Below are 26859 nucleotides of genomic sequence, written 5' to 3' on the forward strand. Positions count from 1 at the left end.
TTCTCTTCTCTTCTCTTCTCTTCTCTTCTCTTCTCTTCTCTTCTCTTCTCTTCTCTTCTCTTCTCTTCTCTTCTCTTTTTTCTTGCTTTCTTGCTCTTGCTTTCTCTCTCTCTCTCTTTTGTTTTTTGTTTTTTGTTTTTTTTTTTTTTGTTTTTCGAGACAAGGTTTCTTTGTGTAACCCTGGCTGTCCTGGAACTCATTCTGTAGACCAGGCTAGCCTCAAACTCAGAAATCCACCTGCCTCTGCCTCCCAAGTGCTGGGATTAAAGGTGTGCGCCACCACCGCATGGCTCTTTCTTTATTATTTACACTCCAGATTTTATTCCCCACCTGGTCCTCCCTCCAACTATTCCACATCCCATACCTCCTCCCTACCCCCTGTCTCCATGAGGATGTCCCCTCCCCCACATCCAACCAGACCTCTAAACTCCCTGGGGACTCCAATCTCTTGAGGCTTAGGTGCATCTTCTCTGACTGAACCCAGACTCTGGCAGTCCTCTGCTGTATATGTGCTGGGGGTCTCATATCAGCTGGTGTATGCTGCCTGGTTGTTGGTGGTTCTTAGAGAGCTCAGGTGTCCAGGTTAGTTGAGATTGCCTGTCCTCCTACAGGGTCACCCTCCTCCTCAGCTTCTTCCAGCCCTTCCCTAATTCAACCACAGGGGTGAGCAAAATGCATTCACTGTGAGAGGCTTTCTATACTTACTGTGTGTTTGCAGACAGCTTGTTCTGACCTGTGCTTCTCCTGCTTGTCTATGAGAACACCTAGCACAAAGATTTATGGTGGATATGATTCTTTCTTTAATAGAAGAATCTAGAACAGAAAAGTAGCAACGTAAATACCAGCTTTCCTTTTGTTTTTAGTTAATTCTCTTTTTGACAGCAAAAATTATCTTGCCAATAACTCTAAATTGGACTGAAAACTTTGTTTATGGTTCTTATTCTCTACAGGGCAGTTTTGGATTACTGTGCTTTATAACAAGTTATTTAAAAAAAAAAACCTCTGCATTATATTCAGTGACTGTATCTTTACCAAGAATATATAAGGTGTAACTCTGAGCATTTGAATTAAAAAAATAATCACTTAAACAAAACTACCCCAAAGCTTACAAACATATCTTAGCTTTACAAGTAACCTTAATGTGTTATACCTTAATAATATATTTAGGACAATTATATACCCCTGTGTGTGTGTATATATATATTTCTTTTTTCCTTTCTTTGAGATAGGGGTTTCTCTGTGTAGCCCTGGCTGCACTAGAACTCACTTTGTGGATCAGGCTGGCCTCAAACTCAGAGATCCACCTGCCTTTGCCTCCAGAGTGTTGAAATTAAAGCCTGTCTGGCTACATTTTTTTTAAATTAAAAAGATTGTTTTGTGTATGGGCGTTTTGTTTGTATGTATATCTGTGTCCCATGTTCCCCCCAAATTCAAGGTCTTTTCTTCTGTAATGTATACACGCATATGCATAGACAACATACCATGTCCATTTCGTGCCGCTTGATATATACGTGTCCGGGCTGACCACTTGGGATTCCCTGGAGGAAGTGGATTTTTCCTTTCTCAGTACCCATTGACCACCTTCATCTAGAGGTGGGACCTTGTGGAACTTTCCCCGTCCACACTGGCACACAGCCGGTGTCTTGTCGTGATGCAGGTCTTGTTCAGGAAACCATATTGCTGAGATTTCATGGGTCCGTTCCCTTTGTCTAGGGGGCGCTGTCTAGCAGCAGGCACCGTCTTCTGGCTCTTACAAGGTTTCCACCTCCCCGTCCGGTTATTGTTTGGTGTTGGGCGTCACATGGCCACTTACTCTCCGTGCTTTGTCCAGCCCTGGATCTCTGTAATAGCCTCCATCTGTCGCGCAAAAACATGCCTTTTTTGGATGAGAGTGATCGCTCCGCACCTGGCTTCTTTGTTTACCTCAGGTTACATAAAACCTTCATTTTTGCATTTCAGCATTTTACTTGACTCTAATTGAGAGATATCATGACAATTAAAACACTGGAGTTATCTTTTTGTAATAAAAGTGTTTTTGTGGTTTTGCTCATCTTGTAAAACACCGGGCTTGACAGTCCAGTTATCATGTACTCCAAGTAGTTCTAAAAACCGTGGAATTTGGAAATTTTATACCCTGTTGAAAGCTTCAAGGCTCTGGGGTGTTTAAATTGCCAATACCTTTAAAGAAAAGTTGTACTTAGTTCTTTACAAATGCAGCTTTCTTCGAAAAGAAACTTTTAAAAATGAACCATTCTCATCATTTGGAGAATTTGAGTGGCCAGCAGGGGGCAGCAGATTTTCATTATTATTTAAAAGTGATTTGCCAGAAAAGTGAGTTTTTAAAAATCGCGAGCTTTGAGTTATTTTATCTTATTTGACTTTTTTTCATTTCGTTTTTCATTTTAGACAGAGTCTTACTATCTAGCCCAGGCTGGCCTTCAACTGTGGACCAACCTGCCTCAACCTCCTGAATGCTGGAATTGCAGGCATGCACACCTACGCCTGGCAAAATATTTGAACTCTATGAATGCTAGTAGCATATAGGTATAGGGGGCTATGGAGAAGGATTCGTACTTAGTTCTTGGGACATCATCATGAGCACTGTTTCCATTTTTAACCCTTGTTTCATATATGTGTGTATATATATATTTGTGTATGTGTATACATATATATATATATGTGTGTGTATGTATATATATATATATATGTGTGTGTGTGTGTATGTGTGTGTGTATACCTCTTCCTTCCTATTCAGCTTCCATATATAGCCGCAGCAGCACAGTAGCTCCTACAGAAAGTCCTTGGTAACATTTTCATTTTGTAGAATGAATTGCCCAGTAAAAGGTGCCCGTTAGATGTACTCTCCTCTGTGTGTTCTTGTAGAACAATGTCATCTTTCTCCCTTTGTTCTGCCCTTTCACATGTTAGGGTATCTTCCTAGTCTTTGCTTCTTTTCTAATCCCACTGCCTTAAACACTCCATCCCCATCAATGCTTTATAGTTTTTTAAAATTTGAGTTCTTATGCTAATACCTCCTTATAGCTGTCAGGGACCATAGACATATTAGATCAGATCAATACTCTGTGATAGTATTTTTCTATTCTCCTGGATTTAAGGACAGTAAAAGCCTTATTAAAAGGACTACTCCAAGGCCAGATATGGTTGTTCTTGCCTTTGATCTCAGAACTGGGGAAGCAGAGACAGAGGCAGGCAGATTTTAAATTTGGGGCAAACCTGGTCTATATAGTGTGTACCAAGCAAGCCAAGGCTATACAGTAAAAACAAAAACAAAAACAAACAAACAAACAAACAAACACCACTCCAAGCCAGGCACAGCAGCACACACGTGTAACTTCAGCACTAGGAGTAGGGAGACCGTGAGTTTTGTGTGCAGCAGGGCTGACATAGAGACTTCAAGGTCAGCTCATACCTGTGAGGATACTATTTCAGAAAGAAAGTTCAGTTATGAAAGTACAGGATGTAGGGAGTTTGGAAGACTAGAAAAGGACAGAGGAAAATAAACGACACGACTCCCATTCATCCTTTAACTGTTAACATTTAGGATTCTAATTCCGGACGGTTGAGTTTGCGTTCATCCTCTTTGTAATGGGTTATGCTATTCTAATGTTTGATTTCCTAACTAGTATATTTTTAACATTTACACATTAGTATAACATATAGCTCTATCATAATATTTCCAAATCCACAGTATGAGATGTTTGGAACCAATGGTTCCAGTGTTTCTTTACCAGTACGAGGAAAGAGTCTGAGGGTGTGGGCTCTGAGCAAACAGTCTGAGGGTGTGGGCTCTTGTTGTTGGCTTTTGATCCTGAGGAACTGATGTCTGAAATGCTGACAGGCTGAGCTCTTACTGACAGTGTGTGCCTTCCATCTCGCCTCACACTTCCATATGCAATTACAAAGCAGCGAGTGACCAATCAAAAACAAGTCCACCATAGTTTTAGGCATTTAAAGTAGATTCATCCTAAATTTCTCTTATAGTTGACATCCCCATCCGTGCCCACTTCACCCATTTGTAACATGTACTGGTTTATTGTAAGAAACTTTTAAAAGAGCTTAAGAGCTCTTTTAAGCTTTTTTGCTTAAGAGCTCAAGGTAGCTTTGAATAAAAAAAGAATGATCAAATGTTGGCTGCTCAAAGTTATCCTAATAATGGCAAGTCATTTACAAACATGAGCTTGTTTGATCCCCACAATAGTTTTGGAGGTGGGAAATGTTTCATCTTGTATAGGATGTGCTTTAGGATGCACACCTTTGTGTCTGTGAAGCTGGATCCAGCTGGCCTAGTCAAATGAACACAGTGTTTGGTAAATTAACCTCGAGTGTTCATAAAAGGACGGTAAATGACTATTTTGTTAATTTATTTATTACTTTGGAGTCCTTTATGAATAGGTTACAGAGGCAGATGCTATTAGAGTCCATATGGCATCAGTATATTGGCCTTCTTTAGTGTTTATTGAAGCAAAATATGTAAGTCCAAACCAGAGCAGGGTGGTTTCATTGTGTGGGAGGAAATGGAATGTTCCCCAAATGACTAACCAACAATCTCCAAAATCAAAGATTTGTCCTGACAATGAATTCCTTTGGGTATCCTCTGAGCCCAGTGCTGGGGTTACACAACAAGCCATATAATAAAAATGGAAAGAGGCCAACATTTTCCCTGATTTGCTTCACACCAGGCTATAGTCATCAAGGTCCTTACGCTTCTGTAGTGCCTCTGCCTGCTCTAGTGCCTGGGCAATGGAGCTCTTCCCAAACTGAAAAAGCATTTTTTTCAGACAAGGAAAAAAAAAATCTTTCTCATCTTTCTTTTCAAGTGGAGTTAGAGTGTGATGAAGTAAGCCAAAAGCCAGGCCAAGTAGAATTTTATTTTATTTTTCTTTGTGATTGATTCATCAGTATCTACAGAACATGGAGACAAGAGACAGCGCTACATGGTATATATTGCTGTTGCTTCAGTTTCGGGTACTTTTATGACCTTTCTTTTTGTCTGCAGACTAATTTCTTTCAGGGTAGCTGGAATTATGGGAGTTAATGATCTCTTTAATGTAGAACATAACTTTCATTATAGGACTTATTAGCTCAAAAGGAACAGTCTTGAACAGTATGACAACCTTATTTTTTTTTTTTTTTTTTTTTTTTTTTTGTCTTAGAATCTGGGAAGCCCTCAATCTGTGGCTAAGTGGCCACAGGATAGTCTCATGAATTACACAAGGAAGGGACTAGAATAAGGGGGCTCGAAGAAGCACAAAGCTGTTAGCCCTAAACATTTGTTGTGAACACAATGTCGCAATAGTAAATTAAGAGATGAAAAGTAATGTAATTTTTAAGAGACCACTTGGAATTAGTACAGTGGTGTATAATTCTGCCTATGTGTTTAAACAAGCAGATTTTGACTGTTAAACCACTAATTTTTTTTCTCCCCAAGCTCCATCCCAAGTGAGTGCGCTTTAGTTAAATGTCCTCAGAAATCTTTTCCTCCTACCCCTGTTCAGTTTTATAGGAAGAATAATGTTTTTTCTTAAGCCAAGTTAGAATGATAATGCTCCTGTCCTCACCCATGATCTCTGCATTATGTGCTTCTGGGCTCTGCTGGCTCTGCTGTAAAGCGAAGTGGATTTCTTTGTCCATTGGAGAAAAGTTCTCTGCAATGGGAACCTCCACCTCTGAGTTGTTTTGTTCACGTAGGATATAGGCACATGGGTCTGTGGGGCGAGCACGGCCTACGTGTATGGAGGGCAGAAAGGGCATTGAGTCTTCCTTTCTCATTCTCTGCCTTGATCCTTTGAGGTAGGGTCTCATGCTGAGTCTGGAGTTCGGTTCCCAGCACTGAGGTTGAGGTTGCACCGTGTGGTTCCTGGGGGTCGAGGTGGTGGTAACTGGGATCTAAGCTTCTATCTTCATGCTTACTCAATGACCACTCAACCACACAGCTATCTTTTCAGCACCCTCCCACCATAGGCTTTTCAATTTAATTTTTAACGACAAGAGTTTAGTAGAACACATCTTTTGAGAGTTAAATCTCAGAATCTTGTAATCAAAATGGGAAAAGATTCATAGACATCAAACGTTGAATGTTTGGGGAGTCCCAGTTATGACTGCTTCAGTTTTTTTTTTATTCAGAAGTTTATAAACTTTCTGCCTGGCTGAGATTAGGATGTTAATTCAAAACATCAAAATTTCTCTTATTCCCTTATCCATCATCTTCGAAATGTATGTTATTTATTAAAGTGTGGCTATTTCCCACATTCTGTCTACCTCTTTCTTATTGCTAGACCTCCGCAGCTGTGTAAATCTCTCTACAAGGTTGTCACTGGCCTCGTTATTGTTGTGTGGATAACCCTGCTTTTTTTTCCTGATGGGATATTATTGGAGATTTCTGGATCTTCTTTAAAAAAATTTTAAAATATAGTATTGTCTTTGAAAAAGTAATAGATTGATAACTATAAGCTTTAAGTGATGTAGTGGATTATAATCATAAAAAATAGATTTTAAAGATTTTTTTCTTTCCATGAAGTACTCATCATATAAAAATATCTGATTCGTGAATAGTGTGTGTGCTGGCTAGTTTTATGTCAACTTAATACAAGCCATAGTCATTTTGAAAGAGGAAACCTCAATTGAGAAAATGCTCCCACCGGACTGGTCTGTGGGCAAGCCTGTGGTGCATTTTTCTTGATTGATGAATCATGTGGGAGGGTCCAGCTCTCTGTAGGTGGTGCTACCCCTGGGTTGCTGGTGTTCTAAATAAGCAGACCGAACACGAAGTAAGGAACAAGCCAGTAAGCAACCTTTCTCCATGGCTTCTCTTCTGCCTCAGTTCCTGCCTTGAATTCCCTCAGTGATGAACTGTGATGTGGAAGTGTAAGCAAAAAAAAAAAAAAAAAAAAAAAAAAAAAAAAAAAAAAAAAAAAAAACTAGACCGAAACCAAAACAAAAACCCTTTCCTCCCCGAGTTGCTTCTGGTCATGGTATTTTATCACAGCAATAGAAACCCTAACTAAAACAGTTACATTAATTTGAATTCTTAAAATGTGTTTTGTTCCTCAAAGCATCTAGTTTCTCTCCCTTTTACCACATCCCCTGCCGCTATTCTTTACAAAACTAGAACATGTCCTGTCTTACAGTCTAATGGGACATTGTAAAGGTTCATTCATGAATGTGAGCACACCTGGAGTGAGAGATGGCTTTCTCTGAATTCTCTCCTGAGATTACCTTCCTAGAGAAAAGGATGGGCACAGACTGAAAGAGTGCATATCCGCCTCCTTGCAGGCGAGATGTTTTAGAATCCTAATGTTGAGTCTGTTTGCTTCTATGACAATCAGGTATAAGATTTCATGGGGCCTGTAAAAGATTTGGAAAGCGAGAGTGTTCATTTTTTTCTTTCTTGAATGCAGAAAGCTGTGGAGTTCTAAACGAAATGTGTAACTATCATTTGGATTCCCTCTGGCTGTCTTTTGACAGCTTGGATACAGTAGCAGAATCTACTGGAGAGATATATAAGGTCTTTTCATGAAAAATTTTCTTCTTGCAAATCTCTCATTCTCTTTCACTCTAGTAAAGTACATAGAAATATGGAGAGAGAAGTTGGTTGTTCAGTATCTAGACAATAATAGTACATCCAAAATTTCATTAATTTCTATATTTTATATGTAATTTGCATTAAAATATTTTTGTTATATTGAAAACATATTAGTGTGTAATTGACCAGGTTGGAAAAGTGATAGGGTTCTTAGATATCTCTATTATTTGTTTTGAATAATTTTTGGAGTCACCCCTGGCTAAAATTCTTTAAATAGTTAAAACAAATTTCTTTACAATGATGTCGAAGCCCATATACATAAAATTTATGGTATTCTCAAAGAATTCCATGGATCAGACTCTCATACTTGCTGACTTTGCTCTTTAGGCAATGAATCGCTCCCTGGCTAATGTCATCCTTGGAGGCTATGGCACTTCTTCAACAGCTGGTGGAAAACCCATGGAAATTTCTGGCACCCATACAGAAATCAACCTTGACAATGCAGTTGAGATGATCCGGGAAGCTAACAGCATTGTTATTACCCCAGGTAAAAAAAAACACATAAAAGGAAAACATAGAAAAACTAAACAACGTACCATGGCTGTTGCGACTGGTTACATTGATAGGAAAAAGGTACGTCGAAACCTCCCCATTAAAGGTTTTTATTAGTTCTTTGAGAATTTCATACAGGCTTGGATCATATTCATTGCCAGTCCTTCTGAGATCCATTCCTTCTCTGTAAGTAGAAGCTTCACAGATGAGGACTGAGAGATACACTGATCTATGGGAATTAAGATAAGTCTGTAGAAGTCAGTTTAATACCATGTCTCTTTAGCAGCATAATAGTAGTAGGTTTTCCTCTAGGGCCTACGGCCTGTCTAGCCACAGGGACCTCCTTATTTGAAAAGACAATGGAGACAGTAGCCATAAAATGGTCATTGAGTGAGAATACTGGGCACTCTTAGTTAGATCAATATTTTAGAATAACATAAATAGTCTATCAACTGATGTAGCAGATTCTAGCCATCGTTTTGAGCTTCTGTACATCTGGTAAGCTATTGTTGAGACTTACTTATTGTTACTTTTAGGATATGTAGTATTAAGTTAGGTATAGCCTGTGGAAGTGTCTGACTCTTTCATTAGACTCAGTAAATGTTAGTCTCTTTTCGAAAACCATTTGTTTACGAGTTCATCAAGAATCTCTGTGGTTTTCTGAAGTGGTCTCCATTGGTTGCAAAGTGAAGAGAGGTGAGGACTACAGTCCCCTGTGGGTGTAAGGACAGATGTCTAGATGATTGTTAGGGATTATGCAGACTTAGTGAGTGGTTCCTGATCATGTTAGACGGTATGACTTAGAAGAAAGAGCTCATCTTGTACTTGTAGTTTTGGCTGGTTAAAGAGGTGGACTGTAAAGAACTTGTCACGGGAGTCCCAATATGTCACTTTTGTCCTTAATTTTGCCTCTAACAGCCCGTATAATATAGGCCAAGTCATTTAATATCTTTTGGTCACGGTTCCTAATGTGTACGACTGGGTTTGATTTTTCATGTTTGTCACAGAATGTCAGATTAAGATTTTAACTCTCATGCCATTATGGGAGTTTTCCATGAAGAAAGACTACTTACTGACTTGACACGTGGGCAATTTACTGGTTGAGAGTGTAGTCCGATAAGAGTAACAAATGTAAGGCCAATTTGATATTTTAATGTGCACCTCAATACAAGCAGTATTACTCTTTAAGACATTTGAATGGTAGATTATGGTTGTTACAGATCCGAGACTACTGTTGGCAGTTAGTGTGTGGGAATACACTGTAATGTATGGGACATACCTGCATAGTGAGTTGTCCTAGCCAAAAGGCAACGATGTGGCTCACTGAGAAGCTATGCCTGTGTGTAAGCGTATGACAATGGACAGGACACGGTATCTTTCCTTCAGGAACTGTCTATCCCAGTTTAGAAGTCAGATAGGGAAATAAATAATGCCAAGTGTTTTCTGACAGTGGCCAAACTGGACTGTGTAGACAGTTTTTTTTTTCCCCTAAAGAAGAACCTAAGAAGGGTTGTATGGAAGTTAGGAATTGTTTTGAGCCTTAGAGGATGGGTGGTGGTGTGGACAGGAGAAGGCAGAGATTATAGCTACAGCAAAGAGTTGGCATTTGGCAAGAAGAACTAGAAGAGTAACAGATGTGGGTCACTGTACACAATCTTAGAGTTAAGGGAGAAGGGAGTAGATGGACACTCTTGGTTATACCTCTACAAACCTCAAGTGGAAAGGACCATTTTTTTATTTATTTAAATATGGAGTAGAGTGGGAGGAGAAGGGCTTTCAGTTCTTTTTCTTTGAAGGCATTGGGTTCGGACAGTGATCATGTGATACTGGAACTCAACTGTAGGTCGAACCAGGAGGACTTGGCACAGTTGCTTGAGTCCTGGGGTGAGCTAAGATTTAAGGAGAGGCAGGGACAAATCGAAAGCCTCAAGGGAAGATGTGACTATTTAAGAAGGAGAACAGAAGAACAAAAACTAGTCAAGGTATTAGAGGTAGGGTGGTAAGTAACAAAGCCAGGAGTGAGCACATAGGACTACAATGACATCAAAGACAAATATCCAGAGTTGAAAAACCCATGGATGTGGGCATGGACTAGTATAGGCACATGGAATGTAGCAGGGACATTCTGAAGCATGAGGCTTATGGAAAGGTTCAGGAGGGCATCATTAGATTTTGAGTTTCAAAAAGTTCAGACTATAAGTCCGCTTTCATTTAGTCCAGTTAACTGCCCATGTTGTCATAGAAGTACGGTTGGATCAAGAGGGAAGTTATAATCTGTAAGATGTCAAAGATAACACTACATTCTTTTGTGTTCCCTCGCAGGATATGGGCTCTGTGCAGCCAAAGCTCAGTACCCCATTGCCGATCTGGTGAAGATGCTTACTGAACAAGGCAAAAAAGTCAGGTTAGTGCGCTACGTGTAAATGTTTGGGTGTGAAGGGAAGGGCATAGTGGAGAACTTTAAAAAGTGACACTTAAGACAAGTGACCCTAGGGGAAGAGATGAAGGTGTCAAGAAGCCTCCAGGCTCACAACGTTGTTGTTGCTGCCGCTTGCCTTTTGAGCATTGGATGGGTGTAAGGCAGAGGAGTGGAGGACTGTGCATACCTTGATCGTTCCCCATGGATCTCAAGGAACATGAAAACAGGGCTCTTGGAGGAAGAGCTCAATGACTGTTGCGGTACTGAGCTTCTGTTCTATTCCCCTCTGAGTCCCCACGAAGGGACATTGTTTCTTGGCATCTAGGAAAGACAGCTCTTGAGGTCTTCCCTCCTAGGAACGCTGCTGTTTATTTCTGGATTCTCTAGCCGTTGTGTTGACTTGGTCCCATAAATAAGAGGCTCAAGATAATTCATTGAATGGGATTCATTTAATGTCTATTCACCAGATTGTTAATGTCTGTTACTAATAATTCCTTTTAAATGTCAACTGTATGCTTTTGTCTTGGGGCAGACGATAAAGTGGACCCATCCATGCCTCCTTTAGAATCATAAATGGATGGGACATTCATTCATAAATGAGGTCAGAGGTCACTTACAGGGTCTTAGTATCAGCTGAATTTAACTTCTTCCCACTGTTTATCACGGCTCTAACCCTGCCTAAAATCTATGGTGTGTGCTTTTTCAGTACATGAAGTGTCGAGATGCTATTTTATGGTAGGAACATTGTATGGTAGAACATTGTTCTGATGCGGAAGATTTTCATATTTGGTGATGATATTAAATAAATTGGAGATGAGAAAAGTCACTGACTTTAGTTTTTCATCAAAGTATTTAAAAAAGGACTCATTTTTTGTTTTTTTTTATTCTTATTTCATATCAGTGATTAAGCTATTATTTCTTTCTTAGCCACAGTCTTCTATTTCAAAGCACTTGCAAGCCTACAAGTGAGAAGGATGTGTTAAAGAGCCTTGTATAGTTTTCCTAAAAAGGAAACGACTTTCTTTATTCAATCCACATGTGAAAAAGTCCAATATATTAGTAATGCCTCCCATCACCGTGTGAGTGTTTAGGGGCTGAGTGGTGATCGCAATGAAACAGAGCATGAGAGATGGCCTTTGTGTTTTGATTATCCTCAGCGAAGGAGGCCTGGATGTGGCATACCTCTCTTGTTACTCACTGATCAGCTGAGTTTAACAAGACAGCTTAGAAAATCAGTTCCACATCAGAAGAGTAGATGTGGAATTGAAGCCTGTTATCTGAAGGGCTGAGGAAGTAGCCCAGTAGGCAAAGTGTTTGCTGTACAAGGATGTGGGTCTGAGTTTGATTTTCAGTACCTATGTGAAAAGGAAGGCATGATGCCATGTGCTTGTAAGCCTAGGGCTGAGGAGGTAGAAACTGGTGGATCCTGAAAGCTCACTGGCCAGCGAGCCTAGCCTAATTGGCAAGCCCCATTACAGTAAGATGGACAGTTTCTTGACTTTTGGCCTATGTGCACATAGAAACCCACAGAGACACACAGACACAGACATGGACACACACACACACACACACACACATACACCACATAGAAAGTCACAGATACACAGAGACATATACACACAGACATGCACAGACATGCAGAGAGACACAAAGAGAGACACATGTAGACACACACAGTGAGAAAGACAAAAACATATATAGAAAAATCATTGTGTATTGTACTTCTGCATAGGAAGAGTAATTATTTAAGGTTCATAAGACATTTAACTATACATCTATAAGGAGATTATCCAGCTATAAGTTATAGATTATTGAAGCAATTTTGTGAATATAATAGAAACCTTTTCGTGAAAACATCCTGTGGATTCGCATAATTGTTGAAAACACTTGTTTTTTTTATTTTATTGTTTCCTTTATTAAGTTTTACATTTATTTTTTATTGGATATTTTATTTACATTCCAGATGTTATCCCCTTACCCCATTCCCCCCCCCCCCCGCCCAGGAACCCCCTATCCCATCCCCCCTCCTTCTGCTTCATGAGGATGTGCCCCTACCTACACCCCCACTTATAACTCATAATGTAGAATCCAAATAAGATTATTACTTAGTCTGATTTCACTAGTTGTGAGTTATAGATACTGGCTTCTGTTCATCTGCCTTTTGTTTTCAAGATGGACTTACATATGACAAATACACTTTTCACTATTATGTGTTGGATTTTCAGCCAGCATAGGCTCTGTGACATGGGGTTTTGGATTTCTCAGTTGAATGAAATGGAAAGGAATTGTTCCTTTAAACATGATGACAGTAGTTTGTCACACTTTCCCAGTTTCTGTGTGGATTTTCTTTACTAGGGAAATCAGGTAAACTCTGATTTATGTGTGTGTCATCATCTTTTTATAGGGGAAATGAAAATTTTTTTTTAACCAAGTACACAGACAGGCACACAGACAGACAGACAGACAGACAGACACACACACACACACACACACACACACACTGTAGGGTTTTTTTTTGTTTTTGTTTTTTTATAAAGAGCCACATGTCTGAACGAGAGGTTGCTGCCGTGGTTACCTTGTATTTTAATGAAATAAATCTGTATTTACAGTTCGTGGTAATTTCACCCTTTCATCACTCAGTGGAGCTCCCACGGTGTTCATTGAGTGCAGCTGCTGGGCCCCTGGGCTTCGTAGGTCTTTGTGCCTCAGGACCTCAACATGCCTAGCATCCAGATGCAGTGACATATTCACACACTTCCTGGAAACATGCCAATACGGACATACGATTGTCATCAATTAGTTACGTCTGAGTGGTGCCAAGAGAAATCGCATCTGTCATAGAGTCTGTCTGGCTTTCATGGCCCATGATTGACTTAGAGACACTACTGTTTTCCTTCGCTTTGGCCACAGTCATAACGTGCTCTCAGAGGCTTGAGGTTATAACGAAGCACGCAGCATTTCATGACAAGAACTCATTTTGGGTCGCCAATGTCATGAAAAGTTAGTGCTTAAGATATCATTAGATTCTCAGTCGTTTAGTCAGTCAGCTTACAAAACTTATGCTGGTTTTTGAACATTTTAAAGTGAATTCCATTTAATGAGTAGATCCAGGAGAATAAAGCAGGATACTGCTCAGGGAACATTTTCAATGATCTGTACTAGTAACATAAACTGTTTGCAGGCTTAAAAAAACTGTGTGTGTGTGTGTGTGTATGTGCATTTGAACTACTTCATTTAACACACCAACTTGCCTATGATGTTTGCAGCTTAACAGTGTTTTACTGTCTTATGTCATGTAGCTATGGTTTATGCTTTTTTTTTCCCTAAGAAATCAGTCCTCAACACACTTTAAGAGGAAATATTTTGAATCTTTAACTAGATTCAAATAGGGAAAGTTCAGGTTTCTATTATGTGTTGTGTTTAGGGCACAGAAAGAGCTACCACATGCAGATTTGTGATGTTATAAAGGCACATGCTTCTGAAGGGAGTGCACTGTGGGCCAGATGAATGATCTAGTAGAGAATCTGAATAGCGATCAGCAGTATCTGGCAGTCTCATGATAGTTTTGTAGAACACCTTTCTTAAGGATATGACTGTTCTTATTGATGATCAATCAATCACTGAACAAAGAACTGTGTAGTACTTTGTTCCAGGTACTATTCTAGTTCCTGGGGATAGATCAGTGAATAAAATATTCACGTTCTTAGTGCTTATCTTAGTTACTGTTCTATTGATGTGAAGAAACCATGACCAAGGCAACTCTTTGGGGGAACTGCTTGTAGTTTCAGAGGGTTAGTCCGTGATCATAATTGCAGGAAGCAGACAGACATGGGAGTGGAGCAGTACCTGAGCACCTTGCATCCTGATCCATAGACATTAGGCACAGAGAAAGAGAGAAGAAGAAGGAGAGGGAGAGGGAGGGGGAGGGGGAAGGGGGAAGGGAGTGAGGGAGAGAGAGAGAGAGAGAGAGAGAGAGAGAGAGAGAGAGAGGCAGAGAGAGAGAGAGAGATTGATTGAGATTGAGGTTGGGTTTAATATGGGCTTTTGAAAACATCAAAGCCCACCCCCAGTGATACACCCACTCCAAGAAGACCACACCTACTCCAGCAAGACCACACCTCCTAATCCTTCCCAAATCGCCCCACTAACTGCAGACTAACCTTTCAAACATTTGAGCCTATGGGACCATTGACAATCAAATGACCCACAGTGCTACAGGGCTTACATTTACTTGAGAGGTTAGGTAGTAGGATTTTAGGATTCAGTTCTGAACTGGGGGACATCTCTTCTTTCTTTTTTTTCCTATTAATTTATTTATTTATTTATTCATTCACTTTACATCCTGATCTAAGCCCTCACCTCCTCTCAGCACCCCAATCCCCTTCTCCTCTGAGAAGGGGGATGCCTGTAGGACATTTCTAACCGGCAAGTCCAGATGCAAACTGAAAAGAGGAAGAGAAGTAACACCATAGGTTACTGGTAAACATGAGTTAGCTAGTGCTTCTGCTGCCTTGTGCTTGGCTGACTTGCCAGCTTGAAAAGCATAGAACCAGTTTCCTTGAGAAATAGAGGACTGCTTTGTCAACAGCAGAACTTAAAAAAGCCACAAGTTTGCTTCCTTGTTATTGTGCTTTCTAACTTTAATTAATGTGCTTTTACTCCTGAATTTATAAAGTGTTGGCCTTCCTCTGTATATGCTTTTCGTTACAAGCTTTTAGATACTGTCAGATGAAAAGATTCATTCTCACCACTAGAGACAAAGGTCCGGGGCAGGTGTTGCCTATTAAACTTCATGTTGTTGTTGTTGTCAAAAAAAAGAAAGAAAGAAAGAAAGAAAGGAAGGAAGGAAGGAAGGAAGGAAGGAAGGAAGGAAGGAAGAAAAGCATAGTGGGAAGAGGGTGAGAGTGAGGTTGTTTGTGCAGTTGTTCAATCAGTAAACCTTTGGCAGCAGAGAGAAGAAGGAAAGCAAGTACATGACACACTCACTAGATTTGAACCCCTTGTATTGGATTGTCAGCAGTCCCCCAGATGAAGAGTGTCAGTGAGGGAATAGAGAGATGGCTTAGTGGTTTAGAGCACTGACTGCTCTTCCAGAGGACTGGGGTTTAATTCCCAGCATCCACATGGCAGTTTGTGACTGTCTGTAACTCCAAAGTCCAACACCCCCACAGAGACATGAATGCAGGCAAAACACCAATGCACATAAAAAAAAAAAAAGTCAGTGAAGGGTTTCGATAGTCACAGCCTTCTCTCCAGATCATTTGGAGGTTGACTGTCTTTTACCCTCTCCAGATTGGTGAGCAAAGACTGTCTGGGCTGCATCTGATCTACCTGGAGGTCTTCTTATCTCTCTGGGTACCCTGATGTTGTATGCTACATGGTCCAGATGGAAAACATGGCTGTAAACTGTCAAGTATTGCTTCAAGTTTACTAGAAGAACAGGGCCCATTATTCTATATAAGACAAATTATGGGACCCTTTCAATAAATAAGCTCTTTGACTTGCATAACATTTGTTTTTCTGAACAAGGAAAAAATATGAATGGACACCAGATATCGGAACCAGCGTAGTAGTTCAACTCTTAATTGACTTCAAATGAAGAAAGGGAAGTACAAAGCATAATCCCGATGATGGAAAGCCATAGGAAACTGGATGAAGTGTTTCTTTGCATTTAGAATCATGCGAGTGACTTTGTCTAACTTCTAACAGTGCCGAGCACGTTAGAAAGTGCAGTATCTGTGTTTAACTTCGGAAACCTCACCAGAGCGAGTGACTGCATGATGTTTCTCTGTGAGTGATTCTTATGACAGCAGCTGCCTTGACATGAATATTTTTATCTCGTCACTACCACACTTCTTTTCTGATGAAAAAGACTAGCCCCACCCAGCTTGTCTTGATAGTGACCAAAGATGATTTGGATAGCATTTACTATGCTGACCTCATATTTTAGAAGGTTTTTATTTCAAAACAATTTGATAAAATTTTTACCAAAAAAAAAATCCCTTTATGTTTTTAAGGAACTTGTGACTGTCAGTAACAAAAGTTTGGATAAGTATTCAATAGACCAAAAGACCTTCTCTTTTCAGTGTGCCATATTTTCTACAGGAGAAATGTGTAACTAAAATGTAAAACTACTGACTCTAGTAACGAACTCTTTTATTATTTCCAGGGACCCTCTTCAGAATAGATTATTGTCACATGCAAATACAGAGGTCCTTGAAGGACTCTTTCTTGCATTCACAGTGGGATTTCTAACACATTCTGGGACAGACCACCATGTATGTATACATAACTGATGTAACTCCAAATAACCGTTTCCTCTCCTAGGATGGCTTTAAGGTCGTAGGAAGATCTTTAAAGTCTAATTTACTATTAAGTTGTGATCTTCCTCTAATTTGGATTTAGAGTCTTAGTTATATAGACCTCACTTTTATCTCCTCATATGATGGGATGAGATAAGAGCTGGGCCTAACAGGCAGATTTCTGAGTTCAAGGCCAGCCTGGTCTACATACAGAGTGAGTTCCAGGACAGCCAGGGCTACACAGAGAAACCCTGTCTCCAAAAAAAAAGAAAAAAAAAAAGAGCTGAGCCTATGAAGCGTGTTTCTTTCTCTGTTCTAACTACCTAGACATAGACCTGGAAGCTTCTAGCTGCTATACAGTCTAATCTTCCAAGATGACTGATTTAATCTGGCTTCTCTGGGCTCCTGACTGCATTGCTCTGCTTGGCCTCATGATAACATTGGCAATATGTTCTAATCTTTTGGCTCCTTCTCATTCTATGTTTTTTTTTTTTTTCTGTCTCCTTCTGTGCCTATCTTGTTCTGTCTGTAACCCGTCTCTGCAAAACTGTTCTGGTGAAACTGCCACACACATACACCACCAGCTCCACTTACCTCATTCCCTCTTCCTGTGCTGCTCTTAAGGAGCTTCTCTTTGCTGTCCTTGTGAGAATAGGGTGTGTTCCATCTCTGACTCATTCTACTATTAGATAGATAGATAGATAGATAGATAGATAGATAGATAGATGGATATCAAATCTTTCTGATTCATCACTTTGTCCCTCAATTAGATGTCACTTTTAAACCTGGCTACTTCCTTTTACAAACAAACCTGACCTTCACTGTTAGGGATTAAAAGTGTGTACTAAGGGCATATCTGTATTCTAGCAAGATCATATTGTAATCCAGAAACTGCATTCCAGCTGGATCATATAGACCTAGAAGGCCTTTGGATGCGATCCCTTGCCACAGAAGCCATGATGCTGGATTAAAATCCCTCAGCACTGTTAGAAGAGTGCATTTAAATCTAGCCCTGACCTGGTGAGAGTCTTAACAGGTGGCAGTGGCTGTTTATAGTGTGCCTTTCATAAGACATTGTTTCCTTGATGGATGTTCTAATGCCTGAATGGCCAGTCTGAAATCTTGTTCATTATAGGTTGGTGCCCTTGTGACTCTTTCTTTGACTGATATATACCCAGTATATTCCTATCATGGTGACTAGTCTCTAAGAAAGGCCTGCAATGAAGAGGGTATGTAGGCCAGGTCAGACAGAAGAGGAAGAGGAAGTCTAACAAATAGTGTGATATCATGGAAACAGCTTATTACTTACAAATCCCAGAGAGGAGAGGAGTGTGGATTAAGGCAAATTGGGAAGATTAGAAGGGAAACTGTCAGCCCAGCAGCTGAGGCAACAAAGAGATAGATACTTAGAAGCCCAGATCTTTACTAAGGTTCAAGGCAGGACCCCAACAATTTCTCTGTGAGGAGCTCTAGTGTGTGGGTTTAGAGAAAGTGCTTAGGAATCTATGGCTACAGTGAGACTGCAGCATAGCTCAGTTGTATAGATATGGATCTGTACCAGCCTCAGGGAGCAGGAGACAGAAAGCTGGAAAATGTCAAGGATGACTAAGCTGCATTTCCTGAATGTGATAGCACTGTCTTCCAAATGGATACTGAGGCAATATAAAATTACAAGTATTTACAACAGTTTAAAAAAAACTCTCTATCTCTCTATCTCTTTATCTATCTATCTATCTATCTATCTATCTATCTATCTATCTATCATCTATCTATTCTTCGGTCATATACATCCTGACCATAGTTCCCTTCCCCCAACTTCTTTCAGTTCCTCTCCACTCCCCAAGATTCACTCCTCCATTTCTATTTCCCTTCAGAAAAGAGCAGGCCTCCCAGGGATATCAACCAATCATGGCATAACAAGTTACAGTAAAACTAGGCATATACCCTCATGTCAAGACTGGATGAGGCAACTCAGTAGGAGTTGAAACAACAGTTTTAATGATTTAGAAATATTTATGGTTTTAAAACAGAAGTAGATTCCCAGCAAATGAATCCTCTTTTTACTTTTCTCTTTGCCTTTTTCCTAATTTACCAGTCTCCAAAATACTTCAGTAAATTGTGAGGCGATGGATTTGGGAAGGCAGAATTCCAAGATATTGTCAGTACGCATTGCTTCTCTTATACAGTTGGCTTTTAAAATTAAAATTAAAATTTTCGATAGTTAACCCTTCGATAATACTAGCTATGGAAACAATTTTTGTACACAGACTAAAGAGGACTTAAAACCAAGCAGTTGACGATTATAAAGTACGTCTTTAAAAAATGTCTAGGGAGCATTTTGATATTTGAAACTTCGTCATTTACAAGCTGAAGAAAATACTAGAGGCTTCAGGAAGAAGCCCAACTCTACTTAGTTCCTTTTTCTACTAGTTGAGTTAGAACGTTCAATTCAATAAACCATTCTTCATGATTCATAGCTGACCTAGACAGACATTGCCATAATGTCAACAGGAAATTAGGGTTTATTTGGATGGTTGTGGTCGGACCCATGTAGGGGAATATTTTATAACCTTTAATAGTCCCCCCCCACGCACAAGAACGACTGCCACAGTGAACCCGAGTTGGGACATACTGTTTTCAAAGTCTGTCAACATGGGAATTGATGTCGTGTCTCCTTTAAAACATATGACATTTAAAATCTAATGTGAGGTGGCGAAGAACTGCAAAAGTGGAGCTCATGTTATCATGGATGATAAAAGAAGCTTTTAAAAAAAATGGTACTTTTGAATTGCTCTCTTCCCAGATTTTACCCAGTTACTTGATATTCAGGAATAGTTCTGTGTACATTCTTACTTGTTTTTATTTTTTCTTGGCTAACTAAAAAGGCCCAGAAGATTGGGTTGTTTTGTTCTTGTATATTGCTCCACTCCCCCTCCCCTCAAAGGGCTTGAGCCTATTTTTAATTGATAACTGAGGGCTAAGCGTCTTTGTTACACATAAAGTTCCATCAAAGACTCTAATTTTCGTAGTTGAAAGACAGAAATAACAAAAAGTGCTGAGAGATACTTGCAGAGATACATTGACTTCCGTGATGATGTTTATGATCCTGTCAAATAAAGTAATAGTACTGTTTTGCCTACTGGTATCTGTAGACTTTTGAAATTTGACTTCATCAGTATAAATATGCATGTGAATAGTAGCTATTACCAAGTTCCCAGCGAGTCTAATGTTCAATGTTCATAATTACTGGATTTAATCTATATTGACTGTATCATTTCTCTAGTTTTTTTTTATTGGCTGTTTTATTTACATTTCAGGTGTTATCCCCTTACCCCATTTCCCACCCCCCCAGAAACCCCCATCCCATCCCCCCTCCTACTGTTTCTATGAGGATGTGCCCCCACCCATGCCCCACTCCCACCTCCCTACCCTTAAATTCCCCCACACTCAGCGTCCAGCCTTCATGGGACCAAGGATCTCTTCTCCCACCTATGCCGGACAAGGCCATCCTCCCTTACATATAGAGCTGGAGCCATGGGTCCTTCCCTATGTGCTCCCAGGCTGGTGGTTTAGACCCTGGGAGCTCTGGTTGATTGGTATTGTTGCTCTCCTCATGGGGCTGCAAACCCTTTCAGCTCCTTCAGTCTTCTCACTAACTCTTCCATTGGGAACCCCTTGATTAGTTCAATGGTTAGCTATAGCATCTGCCTCTGAATACGTCAGACTCTGACAGATCTCTAAGGACACACCTATATCAGGCTCCTGTCAGCATTCACTTCCTGACATCCATATCAGCATCTACCTTTGGTGACTGCACATGGGATGGATACACATGGGTGCACATGGGTGCACATAGGTGGAATGGTCTACAGACAGCCCCTCCTTCAGTTTCTGTACAAGTACAAAGAACTTCCTGCTTTGGGGGTACTATATGAACATTTACTATATACTATGTTAGCATTTCAAGGTAAAAATTAGAAAAGCTAAAAAAAAAACCCATTTGTTGTAAGGTAAAAAAAAGTGGGTTGTTTTGAAATACGTGAACATTAGGAAATACATACTTAATTGATGAGCATGATGAAGATTTCTATTACCAAGGCATATTCGAGCAGAACACTGTAATACTGGGTTATTGTCTTAGCCAGTGTTCTATTGTGTGACAAGATGCCATGACCACAGCAACTCTTTTATAAGAAAGCTTTGAATTGGAGCTTACTTAGAGTTTCAGAGGTTTAGTCTGTTTTTATCATAGTGAGGATCATGGCAGCACACAGACAGATATGGTGCTGAAGTTGAAAGTTCTTCATCTGAATCCACAGGCAACAAGAGGAAAGAGACACTGGGCCTGACATGAGCTTTTGAAACCCCAGAGTCCACCCATAGTGACACACTTCCTCCAACAAAGCCACAACTCCTAATCTCAAGTACTGTCATTCCCCAGTAACCACACACTCAAATATGTGAGCCAATGGAAAGGCCATTCATGCTCAAACCATCACAGTTACTAAAGCTTTGGTCTGGTGCTGGTGTAAAGCACTTTGTAGGTAAAGTTCTTTGTTGACTCTCCTATTTAGATCACACAACCCTTCACAGAGGTTTTCCTTCCAGCCCCATTATCCACATGAGATAACCAAGGGGTGTTTAAGTCAATTGTCCAAAGGCCCGCCCAATGAGAACTTCAAACTGCTACCCGAACCCTAAATTCTTGCTTTAGAAAGAGACTTAGGATCTTATCAACCAGGGTGTCTTCTTGGGATATGCTGTTTAAACCCTTCTTTTAACTGAGGGCTGAAGTAGAACGTGGGGATTGTGGCCACTGCCCAGCAAGGCATGGCTCCTATGCTCAAGGAACTGCTGCTGAGAAGAGCACAGTGACACCCATGTGAATAATGGTGTAGGTGAAGGAGATGAAGAAGGTCCTGGGTGCGTGGATGGTCTGTCTGTGATTCCATGTTAGCCTTTGTTTTCCCTTTGTAGAGTCCTGGTGTGTCAGTCGCTGACTCAGCTTTTAAAGCATGTACTTAATAGAGGCTCATTTTCCTGCTCCAAAGGGAAGAACCAAAAGGCTGGTAGTCTTTCTGTGTTAGAATTCTGGATATTCTTCATGCAATGATGGATCATTGATGAGCTTTGGCCAGTCAGTTCGTGGAAATTGCTGGTTATGGCCAACCTGTGTCTAATACAATTAATTTTAATATGTACTTTGGAGATTAGCCAGCCACAAGGGCCAGAATTGTTATAAACTCATGTTGACTCATCAGCATGCATTATATATTTCTACAAATTTGAGTGTGTTCTGTTATTTCTCTCAAAACATTGGCATTCTCTTTTAATAATCTTACATGTAGTTTGCTCCAAACATAGAGCCCCAAAGCTCAGGGTAATAAATTATTATGCAAACAGATATATAAAATGATCCCTCCTCTGGGATAGTCATTGTAACATTATGGTTAGGCTGGTGATTATTTACCCTTCACATCTAGCCAAACAGAAATATTGTCTTTATGCAGTCTGTAGCTAATCAAGATGTTACAACAAGAACTAATATATTCCAAGAGTCTCAATTTTTTTTTAACTTGGTCCAAGTCATCGCTATTAAAGCATAAAGATGGTAGACAGAGAAATGTAAAGATAACAAAGGCAGTATTAAAAACAAAAAGCAAATGAACATTTGGAACCAAAGAGGCACACAGCATTGGATTCTAAAAGAAAAACATGGAATGTCTATCGGACTGTCAGTTAAAATGGAAACCCCAGTCCATGGACTTTCATACTACTCTGGTGGACTAAGTTATACGTTCTCACTTCGCATCCATGTCCTGATCCTAATAGCCTTAGATGCTATCTTGTAAATATTCTAGGTTGTTTGTGTTGGTTCAAGGTAAACGTTAAGGTCCTGTTGGAGTATGTGCACGTCCATGCAGTATGCACAGAGGCCAGAAGAGGGCACCAGATACCTTGGAGCTAGGGTTAGAGGTGGTTGTGAACAACCTTGGGAATTAGGAGCTAAGCCTCCAGTCCTTAGCAAGTGCTCTTAACTGCAGACCCCTTCCTCTCTTTTTGATCGAGTGAGAGTATGTAGAGGCTCTGATAATCATTTGGATTGGATTTTAATTTGGACAGACATACATGTAAGTGACAAAGGTTACATAAGGGAGTGTTCTTGCATATCTTTTACTATGAATAGAGGTTTCTGCAAGATTTCAAAAAAAAAAGTACATTTGTGTCTGGGAAAATAGTAAGGCTGTGTATGCATTAAGTCTCTCCCCGGATGTTTTAATTTATTTGCTGAGAATTTCATATAATATATAAATGATATTCTTTCCTCTTCTCCAACATCCTCTCCCACCTGCCTACCCACCCAATTTCATGTTCTTTCTTTCTCTACAAAAACAAGCAAACAAACAATCCCTAAACTCAAGAGCAACAACAAAAACAACTAAAGAGCCTTGCAGAGTTCGTTTGTGTTGGCCAACTACTCCTGAGCATGTCGCCCGCCCTGGAGTGTGGCTGAGAGACTCAATGCCATTTCATTAAGGAAAACTGACTTTCTCTCTCCAAAGAGCTATCAATTGCAAATAGCTTCTTGGCTAGTGTTGGGATTCTGTACCTACTTGCCCTTCTCTGTGCTGAGATTTTTTCTCTGGCTTGAACATATACAGTTCTTTTATGTGCTGTCATAGTCTCTGAGTTTGTATGTGTACCTGTTGTGCACAGCGTGTCCTCTTGTGTCTGGAAAATGCTGTTTCCATGAAGTTATCTGCTATCTCTGGCTCTTACAATTTCTCTGCCTCTTCCACATATCTCTGAGCCTTGAGGGAAGGGTTGTGATAAAGACATCAGATGTAAGACCAGTACTCCAAAGTCTCTCCTTCTCTGTGTGTTGTTCAGCTATGGGTCTCTATATTCGTCTCTTTCTTTTTTTTTTTTATTGGATGTTTTCTTTATTTGCATTTCAAATGTTATCCCCTTTCCAGGTCTCCTGTCCTGAACTCCTTATCCCATCCCCCTTCTCCCTGCCTCTATGTGGGTACTCCTCCACCCACCCACTCCTGCCTTCCTGCCCTGGCATTCCCCTACACTGGGATCCCTGCAGACCCAAGGGCCACTCCTCCCACTTTTGTCTAACAAGGCCGTCCTCTGCCACATATGCGGCTGGAGCCATGGGTCCCTCCATGTGTACTCTTTGGTTGGTGGTCTAGTCCCTAGGAGCTCTGGGGGTCTGGCTGGTTGACACTGTTGCTCCCCCCGTGAGGCTGCAAACCCCTTCAGCTCCTTCAGTCCCTTCCCTAACTCCTCCATCAGGGACCCCACGCTAAGTCCACTGGTTGGCTGCGATCATATGCCTCTGTATTTGTCAGGCTCTGGCAGAGCCTCTCAGAGAATAGCCATATCAGGTTCCCATCAGCAAGCACTTCTCGTGTCCATATTTAGTGACTGTATACGGGATGGATCTCTAGGTGGGGCAGTCTCTATTAGATTCAGTGTATCTGGTTTTATGTGGAGGTCCTTGATCCAATTGGACTTGAGCTTTGTACAGGGAGATAAGAATGGATCAATTTTCATTCTTCTACATGTTGTCCTATAGTTGATCCAGCACCATTTGTTGAAAACGCTGTCTTTTTTTTCCACTGGACAGTCCCAGCTCCTTTGTCAAAGATCAAGTGCCCATAGGAGTGTGGGTTCATTTCTGGGTCTTCAATTCTATTCCATTGATCTTCCTGCCTGTCTCTGTACAAATACCATGCAGTTTTTATCACTACTGCTCTGTAGTACAGCTTGAGGTCAGGGATCTCTGATGAGGGATGTTCTGTATGCTTAGATCTTAAGGACAATTCATTACCGTTTTAACATTATGATTAGAAATATCTGTGTGTAAAAGGAATATTGTTTCTATGCAGGCAACCTTCATAGCAAATGTTAGTTTGTGCTGGAATTCCCAACTCCGAGCTGGTGAGAAGCTCTAGCCAAACTTTGAAGTGGACTGCTTTCCCTTCTCGGGGCCTCTTCCCTGCCTTTCTACCCTCCCTCAATCCTGTTAAAGCTGAGGTTGGGTGAATACCCACCAAGAGATTCTGCAAATGACGTTTCTTCTCTGAATTCATTCATTCACTTTCTGTGAACGCTTTCTATGTGGCAGGCATGGTGCCTGGTATTGAAAGATAAATATGGTGGTCACGAAATAGGATTAATATACAAAGGATGGTGTGTCTGGTTGGAAGAAACTGATCAATGTTTCAGTCTTCTTGCTTTAACTCTAGCACTCTGGGTGCTATGTCCTCTGTCTTTTAAACACTCCAGTGTGTTACTATCACTTTTCTTTTGGGATGTTTTATATTAGTCTCTGGCAAATTGTGAATCTTCAATACCATGTGTATAGTATTTTTTCCACCTTTTATTACAGGGGCTGCAATTGGACATTAAGACAACATTTGTTGGAATAATATTAACTTTTAAATTGGAAACAATTCCAGACTAACTTACTATTTTAAGAGATTAGGACTTATCAGAAAGTATCATGCATGAGAAAATATAACGCCTTTAAATTCGAGGGAATATTATTTAATTAATAATATCGAAAGTTCATGGCACCTAAGACATATATGGAAGGGTAAAAGGTCCCAAAATTACAGTGTTATTTTTATGAAGGAGTTTATAGTTTGTAAGTCCTAAGGCATTGGGTTTTCCAGCTTTAGCATTTGTAGAATGGCCGTATATCTCGCTGAATTCCCCTTCTACTTGCAGAGATCAGATAGAGCTAGGAGAAAGCAGAGGTGCCAAGAACAAGGAGTGCAGATTTGGAGGGGACACTGGAACCCCGTACACTTGGCCTATCAAGTAAAGCCAGCTGCTCCTTTGTCTCCTGTCCAGGTTTGGAATCCACCCAGTTGCGGGCCGAATGCCTGGTCAGCTTAATGTGCTCCTGGCCGAGGCGGGAGTACCCTATGATATTGTGCTAGAGATGGATGAGATCAACAGTGATTTCCCAGGTAAGCAGTGGAGTGATGGCAGACTTTCACTACCCTTGAAATATGGTGCCCAGAGGGGCACTGTGTTTAGAATATGATCATGGAGTTAGCGAAGACTTCCAAGTTTGATAAAGAGCGCTTCGACGATGATAGACGTGCGTTCACAGTGAATAAAGTGGGGGATATCACTGAGCGAGCCGCAGCAGCCTTGTCAGGGATATCACCGAGCGAGCCGCAGCAGCCTTGTCAGAGATATCACTGAGCGAGCTGCAGCAGCCTTGTCAGAAGGAGTGAAATTTTATTCCGTGAGAGCTGAAGGGTGCTGAGAACCCCGGGACATAGTGCATTGGTGAATCTAAAACCTGGGCCGATCTGGCTTTTGAATCCAGATCTCTACTCTCAGTAGCCTGTAGCCTTGAACTCCGTGTTCACCTCGGTGTCCTCATTTACAGAACTGCTTCTGTGGATGAGCTCTCGGTGTCTTAAAATCTTACTGTTTTTCCATTGTACCAAGTTATGCTCATTGAAGTAGCTCGTGTGCTCTTTCTCTCTGCTTCTCACCCTCCCTCCTTCCTTCTCCTCCCCCCCCCCTCGCCTCCCTTTCTCCCTCCCCCTTCATTTATAAGTACTAGGACTTCATAAGATAAGGCGCTGTACTTTATAGCTGTCATTGTGTAGATGTGGAATGGTAATGACATTTGGCCCAAGATCATGTTTGTTAAAATTAGATCTGTTCCCGCTGGCAAGTATCCAGTGTAAACTTAAAAAGAAAACACTGTTTATTAGGAAAAAAATAAAATAGCAACAACGAAATTGTGTGTATGTCTAGATGCACATGACACTTTTGGCAGCATCCTTAGGTAATTTAAATTATAGTCCTTAAAGAGGGAATTTAGGCCATTTTAATTTTACGCTCCCTTTTAAATTCAACTGTTGTTAAATTATGTGTAAAACCAGCCAGTTCCAGGAATTATGGACACAGCTTTAATACAGTACAGACTTTTAGACATTGTTTTTTTTTTTTTTGACATTAGATTGCATCTTAATTGGTCATTTTGAGAGTTCAAAATGAAT

General features: G+C 40.5%; 1 protein-coding gene across 5 annotated transcripts in view; it reads left to right on the forward strand.

Moving 5' to 3' along the window:
- The window catches only part of Nnt (nicotinamide nucleotide transhydrogenase), a 94068-nt gene that overhangs the window by 64777 nt on the left and 2432 nt on the right, over positions 1 to 26859 (forward strand). For all 5 annotated transcript variants that reach the window (XM_028783601.1, XM_028783596.1, XM_028783617.1 and 2 more), the window contains exons 18-20: positions 7931 to 8090; positions 10418 to 10499; positions 25688 to 25806. In XM_028783601.1, coding sequence (XP_028639434.1) covers positions 7931 to 8090; positions 10418 to 10499; positions 25688 to 25806 — 361 coding nt within the window. The remainder of the gene's footprint in view (positions 1 to 7930; positions 8091 to 10417; positions 10500 to 25687; positions 25807 to 26859) is intronic.

The sequence above is a fragment of the Grammomys surdaster genome, unplaced genomic scaffold, assembly GCF_004785775.1.
Source record: "Grammomys surdaster isolate TR1022 unplaced genomic scaffold, NIH_TR_1.0 99, whole genome shotgun sequence".
Classification (NCBI taxonomy): domain Eukaryota; kingdom Metazoa; phylum Chordata; class Mammalia; order Rodentia; family Muridae; genus Grammomys; species Grammomys surdaster.